The 27,101-nt window shown below is 35.7% G+C and overlaps 1 protein-coding gene across 2 annotated transcripts in view; it reads right to left on the minus strand.

The window, feature by feature from the left end:
- Positions 1-18,580: 18,580 nt before the first annotated feature.
- Positions 18,581-27,101, minus strand: part of PCDH17 (protocadherin 17) — an 83,908-nt gene continuing 75,387 nt past the window's right edge. For both annotated transcript variants that reach the window (XM_083855559.1, XM_083855558.1), the window contains one exon: positions 18,581-20,462. In XM_083855559.1, coding sequence (XP_083711685.1) covers positions 19,780-20,462 — 683 coding nt within the window. In that variant the 3' untranslated portion in view covers positions 18,581-19,779. The remainder of the gene's footprint in view (positions 20,463-27,101) is intronic.

The raw sequence follows: 27,101 nt of genomic DNA on the forward strand, positions 1-27,101 counted from the left end.
TGTCAACACACACATATGCTATAGAGCTGGTAGAAACAACGTTTCAGAACAACTGTCTGCTTTTGATACAGTTTTTTCACAGTTCCACCCGTATAAAATTCAAGGAGGTGAAAAAGTTTGCCTTTGACTTTAACAGGACATATTAGCAAGACACAATTTTTGGGGTATCCTCTAGCTGGAAATCCCATTGTTTGGTCCTGAAAAGTTCAACTATCATTCCGTTTGTAAAACTGACTTGATTTCCTCTTGCCGTAATAAAGATATCAGCTTAATCACATGCTAGCTTATCTGTGTGTTGCTCCTTTGTGTTAGCTCTGCTCGTGTTCCACTCGATAATTTTGGCCGGCAAAGTTCCAAAGGATCAAAGGTGTATCTTACCTGTGTGGCAACTAAGACTTGATCACTCATGCCAGGAGATGACAACAGGAGACTCAGGACATGGCAGAGCCTCATCTTTGCTTTCCCACCCTTGCCCCTTCATCAACTTCCCAATCCAGTGCCACAAGCAGCACTGCCCACAGCAGCTTGTTTTCCTCAAGAGTATTCTGGGCACAGAGGGGCTCAAGTCAGTCTGGGAGTGAGAGGGACAAAAGCAGACCCTGGAGCCTATGAAGAGCCTCCAGTTCCTTCTTTATTACCTATGGAATATTAAAAATGAAAGGGATATATACTGTTTCTAAAAGATCTTGTTCTTATGGAAAGGTTTGGGGTGTCTATTTTGTCTTCTGATGGTTCTTCTCTCCAACTGTACTGTTGTAGGTGGCTCCAGGTGAGTAGGCTAGGAAGCTGATAGTAATAATTATTGAAGTTATTTTACAGGAAACATTAAAATAAAATGATATTTTTAAAATGTGTATGCTACACTGAATGCAAATTGTATTTCTAAAATGCACAGGTCCTTCTTGAGTGTGGTCATATATTATCAGGTGACTTAGAAAAACCTTGAGGAAGCATAATAGACACAGAGATCCACTTTGAGATATTCTGAGTGGAAATTGCTTCCCCTTTTATTCTCTCAGCAAAGAAGACAAACAGCTTTAGAAAAAATTTTGAAAGCTTTTGTCTTATAAAGATAAAAATCCAAGGCCTCCCACATATCTTGTTTCTCCTCTTTGCAGCTGACATGGTTTGGTAAATTATTATGTTGGCTGAATTCTGAAGCTATTGAAACAAAATATCAGGCAGAAATATTACCACAACATGGTTTTGGGTAAGAAAATCTGGTCTTGTCTCTCTCTGGAACTTCCCATCATTCTTCCTCTTGTTTTAAAAAAAACCCTGATGAATATCATGCTATGAGGGAAAAAAAACCCCAAACAACAACAACAAAAAAACCAACCAAACAAACAAAAGAAAAAAAACAACAACAACAAGGAACAACAAAACAAAACAAATAAAAAACAACTGACAGAGAAAAAGTTAACTATGAGATGATGATGGTACAGGACATCTGAGATTCGTTCTGGATACCCATGCTTATTTAATTAAATTTACAGGTTTCTAGGTTTCTAGATGTTAACTGCATTCAGTGACTCCTATTAGCAAAAAGCAGAGTGTATGCTCAGAGTTCTGATTTAACAAAGGCACCTTTGATTCCCAGAGAAATACAGCTAAGTGAGAAAAAATTAAATTCAGACAAGCTAAGCGTATACTCGGTCTAATGAATAAATCCTTGAAAGCAATGACTGAATGTGAAACAGAAATAGTTTGTTTAGTCATTTCAGGTTTAGAATAAATCTTTCTCTAATTTTTGTCTGAGTTTGATTTTGGTGAGGAATTGGAAAGATCAGAAAGTTTCTACTATCAGTTATTTTCTCTCTATCCTTGTTGATAATGAGACTGAAATGCTGTTGTGCTCTGTTTCATGGTGATTTGATCTGGCTAAATGCCAGATGGCCAAGAAAGCTGCTCTACCACTCCTCAACTGGACAGGGGAGAGAAAGCAATAAAAAGTTTCTGTGTAAAGATAAGGACAGGGAGAGATCACTCACAATTATCATCAAAACAGGTTGAATTTTGAAAAATTATTTGAGTTCATTACTAATCAAAATTGGTTACGATAATGAAAAGTAAAACAGGATATAAAAGCACCTTCCCAGACTTAGCTTTATTTCTGACTCTCTTTCCCCTCAGTTCCCTTCAGTGGATGCCCCTGAGATGGGGAGTGGGGGTTGCAATCAGTTCATCACATGCTGTTTCTGCCGCTGCTTTGTCCTCAAGGAGAAGAGTTGTTCCCCCTTCTCAAGCATGGCATGCCTCCCATGGGAGACAGTCTTCCACAAATTCCAATGGGAATTCTTCCCGTGGGGTATAGCTTGTTCCTCCATTAGATCCTCTCCAATTCCATTTTTATCTCTCTTAAACTGAGTAGTCCTAAAGTGGATGTAGTATTTTATATGCAAGCTCCCTGATGATGGGTAGAAGGGAAGAACAACTTCTCTTGATCTTGTGGCCAGAGGTTCTTATCAGTATATATAGTATATAACAGTTGCATACTCAGTATGTAGTTCGTCTTATTCAGAAAGAAAGAGTACTGTGTAATTCTCCAACCTCGTGTACACCATAATCCTCAAGCTCTCTTCAGAAGGGCTTTAACTCACTCAGACCCTTCCTATAACCTCTGTTAATGTGTGGTATCATTTTTCCCTTTGTTCAGATACTTTCACTTGTTCTTCTGGAACGTCAAGAGCTTTATTTTGCTCCTTTGCTGAAGTTTATTGCAGTCTGTTTGGGTAGAGTTATGACATTTTTCATGGCCACTGTTACTCTTTCCAGTTTATTTTGTCTGGAAATATTCTAAGTGCAGTTTGTGCTACTATCAAGGTCACTGAAAATGTTGAACTTAACAGGTCTGACCATGCACTTCTATGGTACTGAACTTCTCTTCAATCTCCAAAAAGACATTTAACCATGGTCATTACTGTGGCTGAGTCCAGTTAATATTCAAACCTCAAAACAAGCCCACCCAACTATTTTCTCAGCACATACTTCCTTGTCTGTGGAGAATGACAAAAAATCTCACTAAAGTCACGGAAAATTTCATACACAATTTTTTCTCATGTACTCAGTCATTAAATTGCACACTGATAAAAGATTTTTATGCTCATTTTACTCTTGAAAAAATCTATGGTGAGTATTCCTGATTACTTTTTTTTTTTTTTTCTTTTGCTTACTTGGATGTGGATATGAATTCCAAGAGCATGTGTTTCTTGATCTTCTCATGGACTGAGATCAGCCAAAGTATCTTTGATTCTATGATTAACTCCTGAGCTGTATTTAGGCTCTCCTAAAAAGTCACCTAGCTTTCCTTGAGATCCTTCTCCTTCATGGCAGCTACCCAAAGAGCTCCCAAGCAACATCCTGAATTAGAAGAAAAATGTAGTTGTAAAGTTCAGAATCCCAAATATGCTGCTTGCCTTCCCATTTCACCTCCAGGTCCTTAACTTAATAATTCTGGAGACACTGCAATTCAAGCCACATCTAGACTGCCAGCAGGTCTTCCCTGTTTATGACTAGAGCACTATCCCTGGTCATCCCAGCCAACACTTGCATTAGGAGATATGCTAGAAGTATATAATTACACCATTCCTGGAGAGCTTTGACTTTTCCCTGAGGATTTGAAATCTTTCCCTGGCTAGTATAATTACATTGCATGTAATAAGAATACATGGTTAATGAGAGACAAAATTTTACATGGTTATAAACTACTGTTATTCTCTTTTACCAGAGTTCCAAGAGATGCATTTCATGGCCAAATACAAGGAAGTTTTTTTACCTACCAATTACATCCCACACAGTGAGGGCAGTGTGGTCACACAGGGCAGTTATGTGCATTACAGCTTTTGCGTCTCTTTGCTTTCTAATATTCTGTAAATAATTTTCATTCACATAATAACTGTACAAATATTTGTTATAATGAAACTATCTGCATGAACAAAACCAGTAATTTTCCTGACTCTAATGTACTCCAATGTACAAGTCTCCAATGTACTTCTGGAGATAGGAAATCTTTTTTGGCTAATATAATAATTCAAATTGAAATCTGGTCCAAAAATCCACAGAAGTAAATATAACTTATCTACAAAAACTTCCTTTGAGCCATTAATAATCAATGACATGTTGTTGTACTTCCAATCCAAAAAGGAGCAGCTCAAGGCAAGACAAGCTCTCCATTCTTCCGCAAACCAGGATGGCAGTAGAAATGTGGCTTTGGATGAGCCCATTTGGAGAAGCAGTAATAGTTTCTTCTACTTCTGGCAGCCATGTAAAAGATGCTCAAGGCTGTGGACTACTACAGTTGACAGAACATTTGGAAAGAGTCCATATAAAGTTAGAACATAATTTTCAATTCCTCTTAGTATAAGCTCATCCACTATAAGCTCTGAAAAGGCAGGGAACTTATTGAGTGGAATAGTTTTGACTAATATTGATTAGTTTAATGTTGACATGGAAGAAAAGGACAGTATCACCTGGGAAACAGTCTAGTTTACCTAGTAGAGCTCTCTGTTTTCCTTGGAGATATCCCAAGAATTGGTTAGGGTGAGCTCCACTTAGCTGATTGCATCTGGCACAACTATATCAGGTAGTAAAATATTTTTTATGTACACTGAAAGTTCAGACTGTAGATATAAATCTCTCATGATCATATATACTTTAAAAAATCTCAGTGTTAGCCATCAAAGAAATCATAGTGCTTTAAAAAAGCAGTAAAATATAATGTATGAGAAAAAATTACAAAATAATTTGGATTAGTAATATGGGCAAAAACAAATAGCTCTGTTATGCTGAAATGCTGACTAGAATCCAGACTTTTTATTATGTTATGATAAGAGCATTTAAAATACTTATATAGATTTCAAAAATATTTCTTCAATATGAAAATACTAGCAGAAAATATTTACGGGGAAATAAATAAACTCTAGATGTCATTTCAATATTTTTAATTCAATGGATGCTCCAAAATGTAATTAAAGATGCACAGATGAGAATGACAAACTTTTGATTAGCTAACCATGAAGTAGTATAGAATTTGTCCTTTGTTATAGGTCAATACATCTATGAAAAAGTTTTGTCTCGGAATGTAGTTTGGCTGAACCTGTGCAACTTGGTTTTAAATCTTTTACTTTGATGTGGTTCTTCTCCTTGAGCGTGTGTGTTGCTAGATTTAAATTTTAATTTTCACATTCCATTAAAGGATAGGCACTTTTTCATGACGTCAATTTCTTACTTAGAAAACCAGAACAGAACATATTTCCTAATATTATTTAAAACAAAAACCTTGGCTCCTATAGGGATTTACTGTCACACTCATTCATGTTCTACTGTGAGTGTCAGGTGCTAATTTTGGTATGTAACTTGAGATAGAAATAAAGCTTAATCAAATGGTTTTATACAGATTTTTTTGTGCAAAAAAATTATAAATGATCTTGAATATTATACATGGAGGTCAATTAATTATCTTAAATCAAGACTCGTAATTACAGTGATATTTATCTAAAATTTTATTAAAACAATATTTTTCCTGCCAGAAAATTTGACTTTGAAAAATCCATAGTTTAAGCAACTATCTGAATCATATAACAAGACTCAATTACACCAGGTGGTATTGACTGATATATTTGGTAATGTAATAGAGATGCCAACTCTGACAAAATTTGTTAGTTTGAAAATAGGGCAAAATGCCATTTTATTCCAAAGCTAATGAAAAATATTGCTTACAGAATGATGAGACCCATCAAGCAGATTTATAGCATATGACATTTGTAAGATCTCAAATATTTCAAAGAGATTGGAAGGGCAATATGACTATTGTCTACTCACAATAAAGAACCAAAGAAAAAGGAGCTTTGACATTCAGACTTGCATGGTAGAGGGCTAGAAACTTTCTGAATAGTAGAACTCTTAAAGAGGGCAGGCTGTTTCTTGAGCTTATGCAGACGCTGTTGTGGCTGGACCACCACCTGGATGTTTTGCAAGCTCCACAATTCAAAGAGATACTGCTTGGGGGGATTAAAGACTGTGAGTCGGATTCAGTGAACCCAAATCCCAGCAGAAGTTTGGCAGAGGAATGAGTCAGTTCCTGGGATGCCAGCATTAATGGCTGAGGTCCAGACACTAATCTCAGATGCACGGCACGTGTCGCCTCCTATCTCGATTAAGCCACGTCTGCGGCTTGCACACACAGCACATAACAGCAGATTTTCCAAGGCATATGCTGCTCCCACTGCCATACATGTTAGTTTAAAATCTGGCCCATAAGGTGTGAGTATTTTGTTGGGTTTTTTTGTTTTGTTTTCTTCAGTTGTTTGATGAAGAAATAAAAACAAAAGAAAAAGAAAACAAAAATTTATTAACAGAACTCACCCTCTTTTACCCCTCTGGCTTCTTTATCTTCTATTCCCCTCCTTCAAAAGGATTCAGTCGGAACCACACTAAAGATGCAAAGAAATTAAAGTAATAATAGAAGCAGCACAGAAAGATTATTTTCCTTCATTTGTTCTGCAGTGTATGTGAGACATGACAGGATTCGATAAACTCACAAGTATTTACTCTTTAAGCTAATTCTGCAGTGTTGTAAAACATGCAAACTGCAGGCTAGAGAGAAATAAGAGAGTCAGCATAGCAAAACTCGATTAGAAAGTTTGATTTGATTATCTGTTCCTTATTTGCATCACACTGCTGTTTCACTTCGAGCTACCTGACTGGAATATTTTCACTGCAATCTGAGTGTGGAAACCAAAGCTATCAGCAGAATAACAGGCTGCAGGAAGCACAGTATTTTATGCTGGAACATTCCAGCACACTAATTGCTGCTTTGAAAATCATACTCCAAACATTTTCTTGCTTCATTTAATCTCTTGGTTTCAGTGGAAAATATCCAGAAACAATGCAGTTGAGCTTGAAGATGAGAAATGGGAGACCGAGTGGCTGAAAAGCACCGTAGGAGTGGATTGATGCAGTGCCTTAATGGACTGGCCTTGAACTGTACAAACTTCATGGTGAATTCAGTCAGATTAAGGAGAGTGGGAATCAATCAGTTTCAGATGGCTCTAAAAGTTGCAATAAAAGGGAAGATGGTGGTCCATTCATTGTCTAAGACCTGCATGGAAGACCCTCTTTTGTAATAAAAAATGACTCAACTAGAAAGGTTAGTTTGAAAAACAAGGAAGAAAAGCACCTGACCCTTCTGTTCTTAGAAAAAAAACATATTAGCTAAATGATTGATTTTGTGCTTAAATTTTTCTTCTTTTTTTTTTTTTTTTCTTTATTTCTCAATAAGTATTGATCTCATTCTCTGTATAACATTAAACACCCCAAAGTATTATCAATTGCATACTTAGCTCAGATTGGGAGAGCTAAGTGTGAGACTCATTTTAAAAAGTCCAGTCATATCAATTTTCACTTTTGGATAAGCTATTTTTAACCTTTCACATTAAAGCATGACAGGCACCAGAAAACAAGCTACTTTTTCATATTTTTAAATGAAGTGGTCTGGATAGGTTACATGCCAATTTTTAAAACCATATGCCTGTTTCGCTCATGAATAATCACCAAAAAAGAAATAAACAGTTGAAAGGAAAAGGACACAACTCTGCTTCTGAGGTGATGTAACAAAGAATGATCTTTGCTGTCACCATCCCTGATTTTGCATAAGCTCCTCTCTTGCACACTGGAATCATATATAATGTAGATGAGATTGGTCGGGCCAGAAATCTTAATTTATTTATTGTATAAGCATAATGCCAGCCACCTCCTGTTTTCATTATACCAGTCTAATGCCAGCCATTTCCTGTTTTCATTAGACCATTGTAATGCTAGACTCCTACTGTTCTCATTAGTGCAGGACTGTGTAATGGCAACCACCTCATGTTTTCATTATAGCAGAACTGTATGGTGCCAGCTGCCACTTATTTTACTTTACAGAAGAGCATTTGAATAGTCCATACTTTTTTCAATAGAATATACACAGAAATGTCAAGGACCCTAGGGATCTAAAGCCCCTAAGAAAATGGTAGGAAACACCCCTCCTGACAATTTTGTTGCTGGAAGAATGGCAGAGTTTATCCAATGTGTACAGAGAAGAGGACAAAGGCTGGGGTTTAAAAACTATTGTGGAACAGGTTTAAATTCTAGGAACTGCCTTTCTGATCAATAACCTACCTGATCTTCCTCAAGAAGATAAAAAGGCGCTTGCAATAGTTCAAGGTCTGGATTAGAATAATAGGGAAATGCAAGTTAAATTCCTGGCTCCAGTACACATTGCCTGTGGAGATCATAACCTATAAATTCTGTCATATTACTCCAGTTGTGACTGGTCTGGAGATAATAAGATTTTCTCTATCTGAAATATTGTTTTGTTTTTCTTTGCTTTACTTCTATAATACTTTTTCAATATGAAATATTTCACTGCTTATCAGTAGGGTTTAAAAAGAGGCTGTGTCTCCTTCTCTAGGGTCTTCAAATGCTATTGTAATGACATTAAAGAGTACTAAGAACTGGCTGATGACACAAAAATCTTCAAATGAGACTTCTTAAAAATATAGTTTGAAAGCTGAAAGGGTTCTGTTACTAAGGTACAGTTAAGTTGTTACATTGCAGAACATTAGAGCTATATTTACTTTTTGTAGTAGGCATCAGAATAAAATTTCCTCTTACAAAAAAACCTACAAGGTGGTGTAAAAATATTTTTTCTGAAAAAGTTTTCTATATTATGATAAAGTTTTTGTTTAGATGCTCAGGTTTTTTGCTCATATTGAATATAATATAGATGTCAAAAAAAAAAAAAAAAAAACCCTCAAAACATCCCAGTATCATTGCTCTGTAAAAAGCTATGTAACTTCAATGGGGATACCTTGTAACATCACTGCAGCATACCTGGTTTCTATAAGGGGACTGCAGCCTCAGTTCTATAATGAATGAATGAGCTGCATATTAGTCATGAGCTACCACATCTACTGGTACACACACAGCTGCTGCCTCTGTTCTGAAGCCATGGGAGCTTCAAGTGCTCGCTCTCACGACCAGACAAAGCACCACAGTGAAGGCCATTACTCTGTACCTGACCAAAATTATCACTTCTGCACAGTGACTTTGATTTTAATTATTTGTGTGATGCCAGCTTGTCATGTTTTATCGGTTGTATGTTTTAATGATTTATGGCTTCACTGTAGCTCAGGAGAGGAGAAGATAAGCTCTGTGGATATGTATTATGAAAATAAAATGTAACTGTTACTATAAATGCTGGTTGTAGTGGGTTGACCTTGGCTGGACTCCAGGTGCCCACCAAACTGCTGTAACAGTCCCCTCCTCAGGAGGACAGGAGAGGGACAAAATCAGATGCAAAAAACCCTCATGAGAAAAGATAAAGGCAGTTTAATACACCAAAAGCAAGACCAGATACATTAGCAAAGGAAAACAAGATTTATTTTCTACTTCCCATCAGCAGGTGATGTCCAGTCTGCTTTTGGGAAGTAGGACTTCAGCACATGTAGCAGTTGCTCCAGAAAGCAAATGTCATAAATAATGAATCCCTCCCTCCTCCTCCTTTCTCTTAGCTTTCATCTCTGAGAAGACATCAATCATATAGACTGCCCCTTTGGTCATGTGTCCTAGCTATGTCCTGTGCCAAGGTCTTTCCCATTCCCAGAGTGGGGGTGAGAGTGGAATGTTGGTGAGACAGTACTGAGGCTGTGCTAGCCCTGCTCAGCAGAAGACAAAACCCTGGTGTGTTACCAATACCTTTCCAGCTACCAGCACAGAGCATAGCACTGTCAGGGCTGCTGTGGGGAAATGAACTACACCTCCATCAGGCCAAATACCCTGGCATTTACACTGATTTTTCTGGGAGAAAAGAGCTCTTCAAAAGTGTTTTTGATCTGTGTTTCCAGTCTTGATGGAAAATTTGTGTTTTCAAGAAAAGAAGAGTGTTCTTTTTCATTCTCAGATTGCTGTATTATTAACATCACTGAATAGAGTAATTGACAGATGTGTATAAGTGTTGCTAAAATGATTAAAAGTGCTGGAAATCATAACCTGTCAGTGTTCCCTGGGAAACAAAGACCTTTCCATCTGTTAGGGGACTCTGTAAAGAAATGTAATGAGTCACCTTTAAAATGACAGCTGTCACCTTAGGATTTGAACCTCAAAGGAAGTGCTAAATATAATGAAATACATATAAACTGTCAATCAAAATATTCTTAATTTGTTATTATTTTGATCACCTCACTCTGGGCAGGGTGTGATAACTTGTAATTTTTCTGTGATCTCTAGTGTCTGGATTAGGTCCAAGTACATAGGAAGACAATTATGTTTAGCAATGTTATAGTTTGATAAAGCACTATATCCCTGCATATGTCTTTGCACATTTTCTTTCACAGTCTTTACAATGGATAAAATTTTACAAAGATAGTGGCATGTGATAGCAGCACATTTGAAAATTACTTCTGAGTTTTGGAAACCCAATAAAATGGAAACTGAGTGATGGAACTGAAGGGGGTTGGTACACCTTTAGTTCACTTGCAAAGACAGTATATTCTACATGTACTACTACACCTTCCCCTTTTATATTTTTGCTGTTTTAATAAATGTAAGTGGTTTGTAATTTCTTTGCCTGCATAATTTTTTTCTGTTTCTGATACATTTTCTGATCTAAGACAGGTGGAGTCATAACAATTTCTGTGAAATAGAATGCAAATTCTGTTATGCTAATGGATCACTAAGAACTGGATTAGATTAATCAGTGGTGGTAAATCAGCAATTATACTGCTTTTTCTTTTTTTTAATAGCAAGATTCCAGCAGAAATAAAATTCAGTGGTAGTCACCACTAGAGGAGAAAGCCTAGGGCTGCTGATGTGCTTTACTGAATTTAGTATACATTTTACCACCACTCAGATGCAGTCTTTAAAACTAAGGATGCTGAGCAAAGTGCTTTGAGTCAGCTGGTAACACAGTATATTAATTACAGCTCATAATAACTTCCATTTTTACATAATTGTTGCATGGTTGTACGTGTTATGCCAAATGAAATCCTCAGTCTTGACTGGTGATTGTGATTAATACTTAAGCTGCTGTTAAAAATGAGTGTTCTTTCAGCTTCACTGATACTGAAGATTTTCTGGATTATTTATAAAGTGCAACAAAAATAATAACTAAAGAGATTCCCTAACTGAGCAAACAGGTGGTTCTTCAAATAGAGTTCTGATTTTTATCTGTTTGCAAGAAAGCATTCTGTGCTAACAAACACAGGCATTGAACCAGGATTAGTCTTTCTCCAGACCACCCTTCAAGGTTTGGAAGTGTCAACTAGCATTTGCTAGTGTGCCTTATAAACACTCAGGATGAAGGAAATAAAGTGAATGAAGGGAGCTGGCATGCACTTACAAGAAGCTATGGGATTCAAAATTTGGCAGCTGCACCTGGTGGCTCCTTGCAGTTGCATGTTGTCATTGCCCATAGAAGCTTGAAAATTTTCCAGGCAGGAGGTGATGTGAACATCACCTTAGACTACAGGAATTACTGGTTAACAGCAGAACTGTCTCAAGTTTACATTCTTGATCCTACAGTAAGCTTGGCAAATCTCCATGCAAGCTTTTTGAACAAGAGTGCTTGAATCAGATGTCCTCCAATTGTTTGTACTTCTCCTACTGTTTCCATGTGATGGGCCCTTGATATTTCACCTCTGCTAAAGGGATAAGATGTAATAGGAACTGGAAGTCTGCCTAAAGTATAGTATTCCTTTTCCTTCTCTATCTTGATTTCTACTGCCAGCCACATAAACACTGCAGCTGCAAGAGTTTTACAATTTAGGAGTGCACAGAAGGTTATTAATAAGTGCAGAACTAGCAATCTTTTTGAAAAGAGGATTTATTTGGAAATTCAAGGACGGACTCTGCTTGCTATCATTATACAGGCTTTACCTGGGTTTCTAAAACTTCCATTACCCTCTACCATTGTAGTTCATTGGAATAGGTGAATTTAGAAAAAAAAATGGTCATGGATTTATACTCGTCAATAGTGGTACTCAACTGTGTTGTGGAGGGAAAAGCATTACAAGCAAGGATATATTTAGTATTTTTCCTGTTGTTTTTTGGGAAGTGGGTTTTCTGGGGGGGGGCGGGGCTGGGTTTTTTTGGGGATTTTTTTTTTGTGTGTGGAGGGAGATGGGGACAGTTCTGGAGAGTACTTTTCAAAAACTGTTACTTTTTCTGAAAAGTGGGTATTCTTGTCCTTTAGAAGGATTGCTGCGTCTTACTTTGACACATCCAAAAAGATGTACTAAAAAAATCAGTCTTCTGTCCATACTGGATCCCTAAACGAGTCACCTGAACAGACTCTGCTAAGGTAACATCGGAGCACTGAGTGGCGTGTGGCAGTGAGCTGCTATATACCAGGGAGTGTGATTCACTTACACTGGCTGATGGAGGTGCAAAAATTATTATGGAAGCATAATTACCACCCTCTGGAGTCTTTTCCAGAAGAAGACAGCACAAAGGAAACCTAGTCTGAACAGGACCCTTATTCTGATGCTCTTCACTAGTACTACAACCCTTAAACTGAGCCAAAGCCATAGTGCTTTTAAGAAGCTTATCTTGTGGTCAAAGATAAAGGCTTATTAGCAGTTGCTAATCTGTGTTCTAAATCTCTTATAATACAATGGTACTATAATGTTGTTAAAATAGTTTTGCATGCATTCTTCTCTGCTCTATTTATTATATTTACATTGTATTCTACAAATCCTTCTGAAATGATATAGGAGTGCTTATATTGCTTTTGTTCTCAATTTAAAATGAGGCACAAGGGAATACAGAATCATTCATATAGCCAATGCATCTTCAAGCATAGAGACTCAAAGGGTATTTAGAGTAAATACAATTTCTCATCTGGTCTGAGACAGTCCTTAAAAATATACTCATAATGAAATACTCTACTTTGAACTGCATTATTGTTAGAGGATGTTAAATGCATTAGTTAACCAGAATACACATGAGGTTATTTTTTCTTATAATTTCAGTACAAAAAACCCCAAAATAAATAAATTTTAATTGAGGATGAAATGGCTATATGTTTAGTTATCAAGAAAATATTCTTATTTAGAGTGGAGTAGTTTATTGCATTACTCATAAGATTTTCCCATTGAACTCACAATAGTGAATGATAAATTTGTTAAAAAAATATAAGTATTAAATAGGAAAATAAAAATATTTTTTAATATAATTCAGCAGTTTTAATCAAATTTTAAACCAAAGATTTTCAAGAAATGTATTGAGGTCTTATCTACAAATATTATGAGGAATATTTTTTATTTTATGGTAAGAAGTATGAAGATGAATAAGAGAGCTACTCTAAATTCTCTACATTAGATAAATTTTCAGTGTAAAGAATTTTAAATTGAAATATAAAAAGAAAGGAGTGGTGACTAATAGGGTCGCTTATAGAAATCATTACAGCATGCAGCATGGTAATTGATGCCTGTTGTAAGAGGCTTAAAAAATATATGCATGGAACATTTTCCTATAGACAGTAATAACATAAATAGATGTCATTTCCTGATGGTCAGACATGTGTGGTGTTTTTATTTCAATACTGATGCCAGCCTAGTGATCCATTTTTATCGCTCTCAAATCAAACCAGTGAAAAGACTTCTGTGTGTGATTGCCTTTAAAAATAGGGAAAATGTACAGGTATTACAAAATGTAATCCCAAATTGGTTAAGGAGAATTTCTTGTTGCAGACATTCCTATACTGCTAGAGCAATCAGTTAATTTCCAGATGCAACTCCAGTGTTGCTTTTAATTTTGAAAACACTGAGGATTACTGGCCAACAGTTCCCCTAGTTCCCTGGTAGCAGTTCAGTAGGTGCACTATAACAAAATTTCCATAGAGTTAGTGTTCAAAGTAGTAAATAAAATACGTTTACAGAAATGGAATTTTCCTTATTCCTTTCCTCACTAGCTCAGTATCTGAATATGCTGTCCAATCATCTATGTTTTAAGCTAGTCCTATACTATTATCTTTTACTGAGATAAATTTCAGAATTTTACAGACATTTTGGAGTCTTGCCCATATCAAAGGTGTTATCTCTAATGTAAAGAGCCTAAAGGGGGAAACCATGTCAGAACACCATTTTCACAAACTAACAAAGAGTCCAACATTTGACTAGTATGTATTTAGAAAAAAAAAAAAAAACTTCTTAAAAATATTAAAAATAATTTGTTTCTCAGACTAAGAAAAATATTTCCCCTAAATTTGGACTGAATATTTTTGTAAGCCAGGCATTAGCAGGAACCATCAACAAAAACTAAACCAAGATGCTGTGCTCTTTTCCCCAAATTATAACATATGCATTATGGAATATACATCTCGGAAAATTCTTAGATGGCTCATTAATTCCCTGATCCATTTCTTCATGCACTACTGAAACTAAGGCGACCTTTCACAAATCAAACTATGCTTACAGCAGACAGTTGTCCTTTCTACTGGAGAAATTTCATTTTTAGGGAAACATTCCTAACTGAAGAAATAAGCTTTCAGCTGCTTTCATGTCTTAGACTCAATAAAGGATAAGGATAGGGTATTTATCCCATGAGTGAACACCCTGAAGCAGTAATACATGGTTGGCTTAAAGGAGATCTAAGAATCTCTGTTTGACAGACTGGCCACTTTCCAAATGAGAAATCAATGACTCTGTATTCTGGGTAAAGAAAAGCCAGGATGGTTTATGACTTGTTCTACATACACTGTGCATCCAGCCAAGCTCTGAATCACACACAGTTGAAGGCAGTAAAAGTAACATCCCATGTCCAGTGAGGTCATCAGCAGCATAAGGTACACTCTGTCAGGACTCTGCACAGGCACTGGCTTGCTAGATTTTGGAAATCAGCCTTTAGAAACACAAATGTACGTGGCAGGAAAAGGGGAAATAACATTGTTGGGTTTCAGTGCCTAAGATGGGTAGCTAACTACATGCAGGCTGGTTTTGTTTCTGGCAAGGAGATTTGAAAAAAAAAGCAATGGGTAAAAGTTAATTCTGTCTGCAAGAATAGCACACACCTTTATAATACCTGTAGTATTCTGAACACACTGAAATTCTATTTAGCTGTCAAAAGCATTGCCTATATTCTAAATTACTTTTTTTAAAAAAGTTAAAAAAAAATCCTAGAAAATCTGGTTTACAGGCTTTACATTATTTGGTATGTCATTGAGGAGTAGACATTTTGAGGGATTGATCATAATACTCAAATACATCAAAACCCAACCAAACAAAAGAGGTTAATGAAAGTGCTAAATTATAACAACAAACTCAAAAAAAACAGACTTAGTAATATTTTACCCAGCAATATGTCACATTATTTACAGCAACATGAAAAAAAATTATTCACACTCTTAAGAAAGACACAATGAAAAAGGTTAAAAAGCCAAAAACAATTCCTTGCATTCTTCAGGTTGTCCTTCTCCACTTGTATACTTAAGCAGTGCTTTGATCTCTCCTGCTAGGCTGACAGTCTTTAAGAATTTACAGCCCCACCCCATTTATAATGTTTCTGCTGAACCCACACCAGTGCACTAAACCAAAACATCCTTTATTCAGCTCCATGTTTCTGTAAGCAAATAACAGCCTGTAGGGTTTCAGTACATCAGCTGCTTAAAAGATAAACCTACCCAGCTTGATGAAAACTCTTCTCCACTTTCCTGTTGAGAGAAAACGGTTACACATTTCTAATAAATGAAGCAGGAACTGTCATTTTTTTGGCAAACTGATAACTAGCTGTAACAGCCGCATTGCCACAAGTTGCTTTTCCAAAGTAATTACCATCAGCCTCCCTGTGGTATGCAGTGTTTAACACATTTCTTCTGTGTTAATGAATGCAAAAGCAGGCAACACCACTATTAGTAATCGCTTTTTATTCGTAGTCCTCATTTTCCAGATAGGTCACATTAAACACAGCCATTAAACAATAGCGGTTGAGAAAATCCATACAATGTATGCTGCTTTTGTTTGGTTTTCTTGTGTCATTCACCAGTCATTGGTGCAACTTTGAGCCATATGGGGAGACAGGGGCTGATAAATGAGAATGCCAACCTGTATCACAATTGGGCCAGAGAAGTCAAAACCTTAATCAGATTTCATTCAATTACACTTCAAGTCAACAAATCTTGATAGCCAAAACTCCCATTTAAACTAATGCAATAATAACTACTGCCTGATGTCAAAAGAAAGCAATTAAACAATAATGAGTGGGTGTATGTTATGCTAGGCTTCAGGCTCCTCCTTGACCTCAGCAATTTTCCCTCCATTTGATAGCAAGCAACATGAAAGCTTCTTTGAATGGTGTATCTTGCTTCACTATGAACAAAGTTTGACTTCTAGGGGTAACTTGGATTGGGAAACCTCTATGCTTAAGTGGCAAATCACAGTTCAGGAGAATCTGTTTCCTCATAAATATGCCAATTAAAAAAAAAAAGCGGGGGGTAAAGAAAGGTCTGATTTTGAGTTCTGATTTGATTGGCCAATTGTATAAGGAACTCCCAGTTGCTGGCTTGTTTTAATTAAAAAAGATACAGAATGCCTTATTTGCTATTCACAGTGTACAGTACAAATTTATTAGTTGCTTTACTCGCTTCCCTTAACTCCAACTTTCCTTTTATAATCTTGACAGATATTTCCTTTCAGTCTTATAAAGCATATGTATAAAAAATGAGAGAAATAACTCGTAAACTGTATCTTTCATTGCTGCCTCTTTCTCCAATGGTGATAGTAGAGATACCAAGGAGAAAAAACACTTCAAATTCTTTTGTGTGCACTACGTTCTTCACACACAATCATGTTAATTTTGACTGAACCAGCAAAACTACATTGTATAAGCTCTGCTGGTTTATTGGTTCATTATGTATTCATTCTAAATTGTGAATTATTTTTTTTAACCTGGGATAATCTTATACTGGGAAGCAGTATGCCAGAGTTCTACAAAACAAGGCAGTTGAAAGACAAATTAAATAAAAGCAAGATTTCCTAAACTCTTCTATAAAGCTGTGAGTTGTGAATTCTGAATTACCTCAGAGTGGTAAATAAATAATCACTACTAAATACAGATAATGTGTTAAACAGCTAAAGCTAGTAAATCACTAGTGACAGAGAGCCTTAAGGTAAATTCCTCTTACATTGGCACAGCCCTTTCTCAGAATGTTGTGGGTTTATGTCTTCAGAAACATACAATGAATTGTACAATTGGTTACTCAGTGTTAAAATAATTTATAAAATACACAAATCTCCATCACTTGACTGCATTTACATACTGGCTTAGATTTTGCTGAATAATGGATCTCACTGGCAGAGCTAAAGACTTGGTGCACAGACACTGAAGTGGTGAGCACCACAGAAATACGTAGAAAAGACGGATCAAACAATAAGAATCCTCTCCACTATGGAATTTCAAGCTATCAAGCTATCAAGCAAAACCAATCTCGGGTCTCCTGGCCAAAAAAAGAAAATAAAATATATAACACAGACAACACCACGTTTTAGATACATAAATTGTCCAAAACATGGAGAGTAGCTTGATAAGACATGTACAAGATCCTTCCTTTTGCATGTAATTGTGGACATTTTTTAACAGGAGCTAAAAGAAAACTGTCAGAATTGGTGTCTCCCAAAGACAATTCATTGTAGGACTGACTAGCTAAAATCACCATTTAAATGCAAACCCAAAAGCAAAATAGGCTGTTGGGTCAACTTTTTTCCTTGAACTGATAAAAAAATTATGGCTTGTGTTATTTGAGATTGCCAACCCCTTTTATAAATGTTTTTACAGTACAGATTAAATTTAAGAAACCAAATACATAGTTTTTAAATAATGTGCCATAGTGGTATTTCCAGCAGAGTATCTGAAGTATATAAGGGACAAATCCTGAGCTAATAATTTTATTCTTCTGCTTCTTGTACTGTGGAGGTTCATTTGTTCTTTTCTAAGTTTGATCTGAAAGTACTTTTCAATTTTTCAAATGCAATAAAAACGCTCTTAGGAAACAATAATAAAAAGTAGAAACTATATCCCAAGTTATTCTAAGTTATCCTGCAAATATTATTTAGATCAAGTGAAAACCTGACTAAAAACACCCCCCAGAATAAGCATTATTTCTCTAGAACTGCAGTAAGCTATTGCACATTCTAAAGAATCAGATAAAATACTGTTCATGCCACATTGGCACTGACATATTTTTCAGCTCTATAAACTTAATACCAAAATTTTGAAAATGGTGGCATCTCTGAAGAATTCAATCAAATATCCTACATTGAACAGGCTGGCTGCATGTGTTGGGAAAAAAAGAAATCCAAGGAATTTCAGATGTTGTTTCAGGTGTCATTTTTGTTATTAAACATAGGTTTGCAATAGAAGCTTCTACAAGGACTTGCACATAACCATGACTGATGGATGTATTTTTAGGCTGTTCAGTTAGCTCCATCAGCTCACTCAAACATATTTTGAACAGATTATGTACTGCAGTACTTCGTAGACCATACATTAAACAAGAGACTTTGCTCTGAGGCGCTGCTTCCCATATTCCATGGGGAAAAGGAAGCAGGAAAAAACAAAACTCATAGAGTTCGACAGCTACTGAGGCAACACTTGCCATTTACAATATAAGCCCAAATATTTTTGCAACACAACTATATATTAATTTAATAAAATACACAATATAGCTCTTATACACTCAACAATTTGGCTCATATGCACTGAATCTGCAATAAATCAATAAAAATATGTCATTTGATGTAAACACACTGAATCTTCTTACATTTGCACATTTAAATGACCATGTGATTTTTGTGGATGTCTGACATTTTCACTTTCCTGAGCTATTTTAGTGTCCACAAATGAATAAAAAAGTGTTAATAATGTTAATTTATTTTCTGTATTACCCTTAAGGTAACTCCTTTTCTCCCAACTTTATTTCACTTACTTTTCTTTTTTTTTTTAACTTATCACTAACTATTTATAGCTTTGTTGGACACTAAAACGCTAAATAGATATTAAAATCTTTTTTTTTATTATTTTATCAAGTGAGTTATTTTATGTGTGTGCAGGACAAGATGGACTATATCATTTTACATTTAACCTTAATATGATATGTAGTGTTTCATTAATGATGAGGATATGTTTTCTTGAATAATGATCTGGAATGGTTCTTTTTTGTTTTATCGTTCTTTTTTTTTTCTTTTCTTTTTTCATATTTGTGGCAGATAACTTTGTACATAAATGTTTACCACAAATGAATGTAAATGTTTGGTGTCACTTGGACTACTACAAGAACTCTTTATAGGACTTTCAGTAGAAGCCTGTGGTGCCTGCTGGAAATTCACCACAGATCAGCATTATTCAACCCTGTTTTTCTTGGGGTTTATAGGTAAACAGTAAAGTCAGCATCAGCTATTGAGGACAGTCTTAAAGTATCAGACGTATTTCCATTCCATCTTTCTCACACCTTCCTATCAGATTGTCAAAATGGCACTGTCTTTCCTTCTTTCATTTTGTTCTTCGTGTACTTGACTCTGTCCTAATGAAAGTTTGGTCAAAATGAAACCAGTGTTATCTGTCAAAAAGAAAGAGCAGTGAAAAGAACATACTTGTGGGCACTTCAGATGTTCACTAAAAGCCTTAAAGCAGCATTGGTCTTCCTTCATTCTTGTAATTCTGTTACAACCAGAGAATTTATTTATTTACTTATTCACTTTCAATCACCAGAAGAGGAACGCAACTGCCAGCCTGTCCTTATTTTCCCCCTCACTTTCTGATGGCCACAGGGTCGCTTCCCCGACAGTCCTGCAAGAGCTTGTCTATTTCTCTCACAACCTCCTCGGCATCCACCGACTCCCTGCCTAGATCCCGGGCCGAGCGGTCTAACTGCTCCAGAACAGAGTCCATCTCACTCGAGTCTCGGCTCACTCGGGAGTGCACGTCTGCAAAGGCCCTGGCCATCTGATCTGATGCCATGAAGGAAGCGTCCTTTGACTGTTTACTGGGCGATAGATACTGACTGTCAGTTGACAAGTACTGGCTGCTTGGTTCAGCCAAGGCTCCTGATTTCACTTCACAACCATCCAGTGGTCCTTTTGTTGAGGTGCAAGGCTCGATGCATGTCTTGGTTGGGCTGCTCGATGCTGAGGGAACCTCCTGAAGCAGAGGACTCAGGGCACGTTTGGCTTTTAAGTAAGGTTTAACATTGGCAATGAGAATAGTGTGCTCTCGCTTGTCTTTCCCAAATGTACAAAAAGTCTTTTTCCCAGTGGGATTCACAGTTTCATATGTCTCAGTCTCAACATTAGCTTCAACTGTGGGTACAAAGAGATTTGTGCGATAATCTGCATTCTCAGCCTGACTGGCTGCAGGGAACTGTGGCATCCAACACCTGTCAGAATGACCAAGTACTCTGCATTCATCTGTGCAGTTAACACATTCTTCTTGTTCTGCAAAACAAAGGAGAAAGAGAAAAACTCTAATTATAAGTGGATTTATTTAGGCTAATGGATAGGCTATGATCGCCACGTGCTGGGCTTACTTGACATCTGGTTGCTTAATTATGGAGAAAAAGAAGAAGCTGTAATTAAAATATTTCAGAAGGTTTGCATAAACCTGATAGTTGAGACAATAGATTTATTTAACTCTGTTCTCCACATATTAAAGCATTCACACAGCCCAATGGAAGTATAAAGGGGTCATTAGAGACTCATTCTCAGTGGAATTGAGTTTCATCTGTAAACTAATCTGATGTAGAAATCTTTTAGGCTTTGTTCTGTAAAACTCATACTAGAAAAGAGTGAACAGTACTTAGGCAACTCAAAAGGAATTATAAGGATTAATTTTTCAAATCAAATAACTGAGCAGTGACTGCCTTTCTGGTAATACAAACACTTCATAAAAATCAGCAAGCTGTTTTTTTCTTTTTTTGTCACCTCCATTTCATTTGTAATTGTTATGTTGTGTGACAGTCACAAAATAAAAAGGTTTTCTTTAAAAGCCTACTTTTCCTGCTGAGAACAGAGAACTAGAATCTTCCATCAGTATGCATTAAATATAAGCTTGTCAAAAAGTGCATATTGCAATTTTATTAGACATGAGTATGGATCATATAATCAGTTTTTCCCTTTTTTGTTTTGGTGCAACTAAGTGAAAATGGATTTGCTCAATGCATACAATTTGGAAGAATGACAAATGGTGACACACTATTTGAACTGATCATATTTTCAGATAGGATTTCTATATCCTTATTTCTTTCAAAGAATATAGTTAAATGACATTCCTTTGCTACTTTTAGAACCTAGGTTTTGGAATCTGTTCTACAATTTAAAGAAAACTTTCTGTTTTAAAAACCTTGCCTTGTGTGTCATTTACATTAAATAGGTTACATTTGGGCCAATATTTCCTGTTTTATACTTGTACTCACAACTCTAACCAAGTATCAGAAATATGAAAAATAATAAATAGAATAAATCCTTCTATCATCTCTAGGTTTCAGTTAACTATACATTGATCTTTAACTATTAATATTTTTTCTTTCACAAAATGGGCAGATGGGTTCAATACTCATTTTTTTGAGGAATTTAATATTTTAAAAAATACATGGAATTCCAGTTAGACAAAAAACTATTGGTATACCTTTAAAAATAAGGATGAAACACACATACAGTGACCAGAAGAACAAGTCTTCAGAAAAGCAAAACAAAGAAAGATGGGGAGAATTTAAGCAATTATCATTGTTCTAAATTAGAAAACAAATTCCTAGTAATCATATATCACCACCTGATTAATGGATCATTGCACTGCAGAAACATAAGAAACACCAAAGGTGATCTATGAGAATCCAAGAGTGTAAGCAGTTTTTCACATTTCTAAAAAGATATGAATAAATAGGACTTAAATTAAACTAAAATTGTATTATGTCACAGTGATGTTAAACTGGGATAATTTGCTCAGAACTGGTACTTGTTAATGATACAGTTGTGTCAAAAAGTATCATTCTGTATATGTGTTCCCTTCCTTGAAGACTTTAAAATCTAAGTCTGCTGTAAACTCTGAAAAAATACCAAAAAGAAGAGAGAATTAAGTAGAGGGACAGAAGGACAAACTGACCGTTAGGAAAAGGATGTTACATAAAGTCTTTAAACATAAAATTTGTAGAGGTGAGTCAGCCTCAGTTGTGCACCTGGTAAAATCACGGAACAAATCTTCCTGGAAGAAGTAAAAAAGATGTATGGAAGACGAGGATGTGATTAGACACAGACAACAAGGCTTCACTGGGGACAGATTGTCAGACTAATCTGGTGGCTTTCTACAATGGAGTGAATGCATCAGTGGATAAGGGAAATTCTTTTGTAAGGCCTTTGATATGGTCAAATATTGATATGGCCACAATATCCTTGGTGCTAAATTGATGGATTTGATGATGGACTGTCAGATCAATAAAGTAGTGGCTGGATAGTCACATGCAAATGATTGCAGTCAATGGCTCAATGTCCAAGTGGAAATATAGTGAGAGGTGTCCCTCCAGGGTTCCCACTGGGACCAACATTATTTATTATCTGCATTAATGAGAGAGACCACGGAACTGAGTGCACCCTAGGATCACAACAAGATGACTGGTGCATCTGGTTCTCTGGAGGGAAGGGACTATGACAAGCTTGAGAGGTGGGGGCCATGTGAACATCATGAAGTTCAACAAGTCCAAGGTCCTGCACCTGGGTTGGAGAAAGCACCAGTATCAATACAGACTGGGAGATGGACAGATTGAGAGCAGACCTGTTGAGAAGGACTGGGGATACTGGTGGATGAAAAGTTGGACATGAGCCAGCAGTGTGTGCTCACAGCCCAGTCAGTTGTGTCCTGGGCTGCATAAACTGAAAGAAAGCAGATATAGATTTGTACATGAGGTAGAAGCTCTTTGATATGAGAGTAGTGAGACACTGGAACAGATTTCCCAGAGAAATTGTGGATGTCCCATCACTGGAAAATTTCAAAGTCAGATTGAACAGAACCTTGAGCAACCTGATGTGATGGAAATTCCTGCTGATGGTAGATATTTCAAGCTCCTTTTTGACCCAAACCATTCTTTGATCTCCAAGGAAAACTAATCCACACACTGGTTTTAGTAGCCAATAAAAACTAAAATTATCATGATGAAAAGCAGGAGTAAAATAACCCCAACCTTGGGACTGTAACAAAGTGGCAGAACTCAAAAGATTTTAAGGGAGAAATTTAAGTTTGTTATGTTTGATTTTACTTCACTTGAATGAGATGGCATTGGTATGCATAACTGCAGAGACAACATATGTGTGGCAATTGCTTAATGAAATGGGAGCCATACAAATGAAGGACATAGCTATACACCTCATTCCACCCATTAGTTCACCTCCACTAAAGTTTTCTGCATCTAGCTTTGCAGAGCTTCTACAGCATCAAACAGCTGCTACTTTAAAACAGCCAAGGGAAACTGCTACTCTCTCTCTCTCTAAAAAAAAATCTCCAAACAACCAAAGCACCTCTGCCTCCTCCAACAAAACTCACCCAGAAACATAAAATTCCACAAAACAAACCAAATTAATATAATTTTATAAACACCCTCATCTTCCTGATCCTTCAGGGTAGATTTGTGGCAAGCTCAGCCTCTAACTTTAAAAGTGGACTTATAGAAATAGGAGAAACAGGTGTTTTCTTCAGGATTTTTCCTAACAATATCTAAAGTTATTTTTCTCTTGTCTGGAATGGATGACAATTTTGAAAGCAAAAACTTTCTGGCACTTTTAAAACTTTACATAAACAACTAATCAGTTTTACAACTAACTTTTATCTTGTAAGCTTAACTATCCTTTGTATAGACATTTGTAAACAATTTTGTTTCTTTATAACAAAAGACAAAAACCCAACCTTACTGCATGTTAGCTACCATAAAATGCTCAGAATTGTACAATCAATGGACCAGAACTTTTCTCTGCTCCTTTCTTTTCAATTACTCTATCAAAGCAAGATCCCTCTTTGCTCCTTCCTTTATCACACAAAAATACATTACATTCTATTTTATTATACCACAAAAAGGCCATCTCTAGAAGGAAAACTCTTTCAGGTTTTAATATTTTTTATATCAAATTATTTTAAAATGCATTAAGTTAATATTCATATATATAAAAAATTATCTGTTATGTACATTGACAACACATATACATACACATATATATATATACCTATACATATATGTATATATATGTACACATATATGTGTATATATATGTGTGTGTGTGTATATATATATGTGTATATATATATATATATAAAATAGAACTAGGAAATTCTATTTTGACCCTGATTCTTTTTCTAAAACTTGATTGAATTGTATTTCTTTAAAAAAAAATAAATTCCCTGAGCTAAGGTTGAAACAAACGAACTCAGATGAAAGGTAAAGATCACAGAAGTTCTCAGTAAGTGGAAATAAGTACTGTAAACGTATTCAGTAGGTATTCAGTATTGTGCTTAAAACGAAGCTTTGAGATTTTCAACACTCATTAGGTTAATTTATTGCAGCCAAGTTACGTTTGAAGATTTGTATTTTTAGCTCTCACACACGTGCAAACACACACCCTGCGATGAGAAGGGGCCTTACACAGTGTTTAGATTATTCATTACTGCCAACAAAATTACAAATTTGCTGGCAATCTCTAAGTTAAAGAGATATATATCATATAGTATATATATGTTATGTACATATTGCATGCTCGATCTTCTTTCCCCTTCTCATTTCCTGGATTTGTTAAAGCAATTTTTATACTTGCATTCCTATTCAATGTATTGACTAACTTTCCATTTCTGTTCCCTGGACATGGCAGCAGTGACTGAATTAAATATGAAGCCATAAAGGAAAAAAACAAACCATGGTATGACCTTGAATTGAAACCCACCTGCATTGCATGAGCTTTGGTACTCTACCCCTGAAAATCTCTGTCTTTTCAGTTCACTCTTTTATGTCACATCGTAGGGAACGGATTTTGAGTATTGATTATCATACATTATAAGCTGCTTGTCTCACCATTAGCCTGTAATTTTGACTGCTACAGTTAGCACACAGTGAAGAAAATCGAACAGGGATTTTTGTACTAGTAGCAGAAACTACAAACACAAAGTGAACTATCACCACCAAGGGCCAAATTAGTACATATGAGAAAATAGAATCAATTTAAAGGTAAATATATAAATATATATATGTAAAATAGGTTCTATGCTGTGCTGTACAGCAAGATGTGCTGGTAGAGTGATATGCACCATCAGTCTTTATCTCTGTGCTTGTCTCCCTCCTGTTGAAAATAAACCCTCAACAGTGCATGTGTGTACAATAAACAGAAGCAGCCTAGAGGTTTTCCTAACTCTCTGGGTAAACAGTCAGAAGTGTTTTATGCACTTAGGGGAGAACATACACTAAAATAGAACTGTTAAATTATCAGGCATAGAAAGAAATGGAAACAATATCTGTAAACAACAGTCTCTTAGATAGGAAATGTATTCTGGATGGAAATTTAAAGATAGTGTAGGGTGAAAGTCATATTGGCAACATATAAAATGTAATGCAAGGTATGTATTTTGGTGCAGCAGAAAACGTATCTTACATGTTTTATTCTATTCCCAGACAAGTTATATTTAACATCTGCCTTCCATAGCACACTAAAAGAAAAAGATTCTTTTATTGTGATATCTACAATTTCCTACACTTTCTTTATAAATATTGTGAATAGAATTAATTATGGGTACTGATTTCACCCTAAATATATTGCACTATGAAGTTAATTAATTAATGCTTTAGATAGCTGGCTCCTTTCAATGGCTAAAACAGATATCTTATTTTGACTCACTAATTATATGAAATTTGCATAATGATAACAAAGAAGGAGCTCAAGAATTATTATTTTTTAAAACAGTGACGGTGGAAAAATCAAGTCAATAAATACAATGTTTTCTGCAATTAAATTGGCCCCCAATTATTTAAATTAAACATATATACAAAGCAGAAAAACAAATGTAAGGTAAACATCAGCATGCAAACATTTCCAGAAATATTTTATGTGGTATACTTATAGGATGAAGAACACTATAGTCTGTATTGAAGTACTCCATACAATTTAATACTAAATGTCAAGATTTCCATTTATGGGAAATCAAACTATAAATATATATATATACACATATACAGATATGCTTTTATATATATTTATGTAAATAAATTAATCTATGTATATTTAAAGTCTGATTACCCCTATACACAGGCCTGGATAGACATAGATAGACCTACAGCTAGATCTATGCCATCTTATTCCTCACAAAATCTGTAAATTATTTTATCAAATTTTATTTGGAGTTAAACAAGGCAGATAGAGTTCAGATCATTGTAATTTATAAGATTTGAACTGATAGTCATTTAAGTGCATTCTTTCCTAAGAAATTCTTACTCACAAAATATTTAAAACCCTAACTTTTTATTGCCATTTGTTCATTGATAAAGACTAAATAAGAATATGTTTACATAAGTACATGAATAACCCTAAATATTTTAAAATACCAGTAGCTTTTGTTATTTTTAACTGTCCTAGGAAAGCCTATCTTTCAGATACCCTTTTTTCTCTTTCAACAAGGGATGTCTAGTTTTTGCTATTGCATAAACACCTTCTAACTGACTATTTTTAAAATTCCTTTCTATAAATGTGGAAGATAAACATAAGCCTTAATTGGCAGGGATGCTTCAAAGGCTGATTCCATTTGCTGGAATGACTATCAACTAACAGGTCCCCACGAAAAATAAACCAGAAGATCCATTTCAAAATATATGCTGCCTTTTTCAAAGCATGCAGCTTCACAATACCTTCACTCTTGAAATGTTCTAGTCTTCATTGCATTACAGAGAATAATAAAGCACATCATTGATGACCCTTTTTTCACACGACAAAGATCCGTCTATGAATGCATACACAGAGTTCACACTGACTCGTTTAGGAGGTCGAGTCCATTCACCCTTGATGATGTGAATTTGTGTTCATTATCAAAAATATTTCCATTTAGAATTTACTCAGTAA

Source organism: Zosterops lateralis (genome assembly GCF_965231275.1).
Source record: "Zosterops lateralis genome assembly, chromosome: 2".
NCBI classification, from domain to species: Eukaryota; Metazoa; Chordata; class Aves; order Passeriformes; family Zosteropidae; genus Zosterops; species Zosterops lateralis.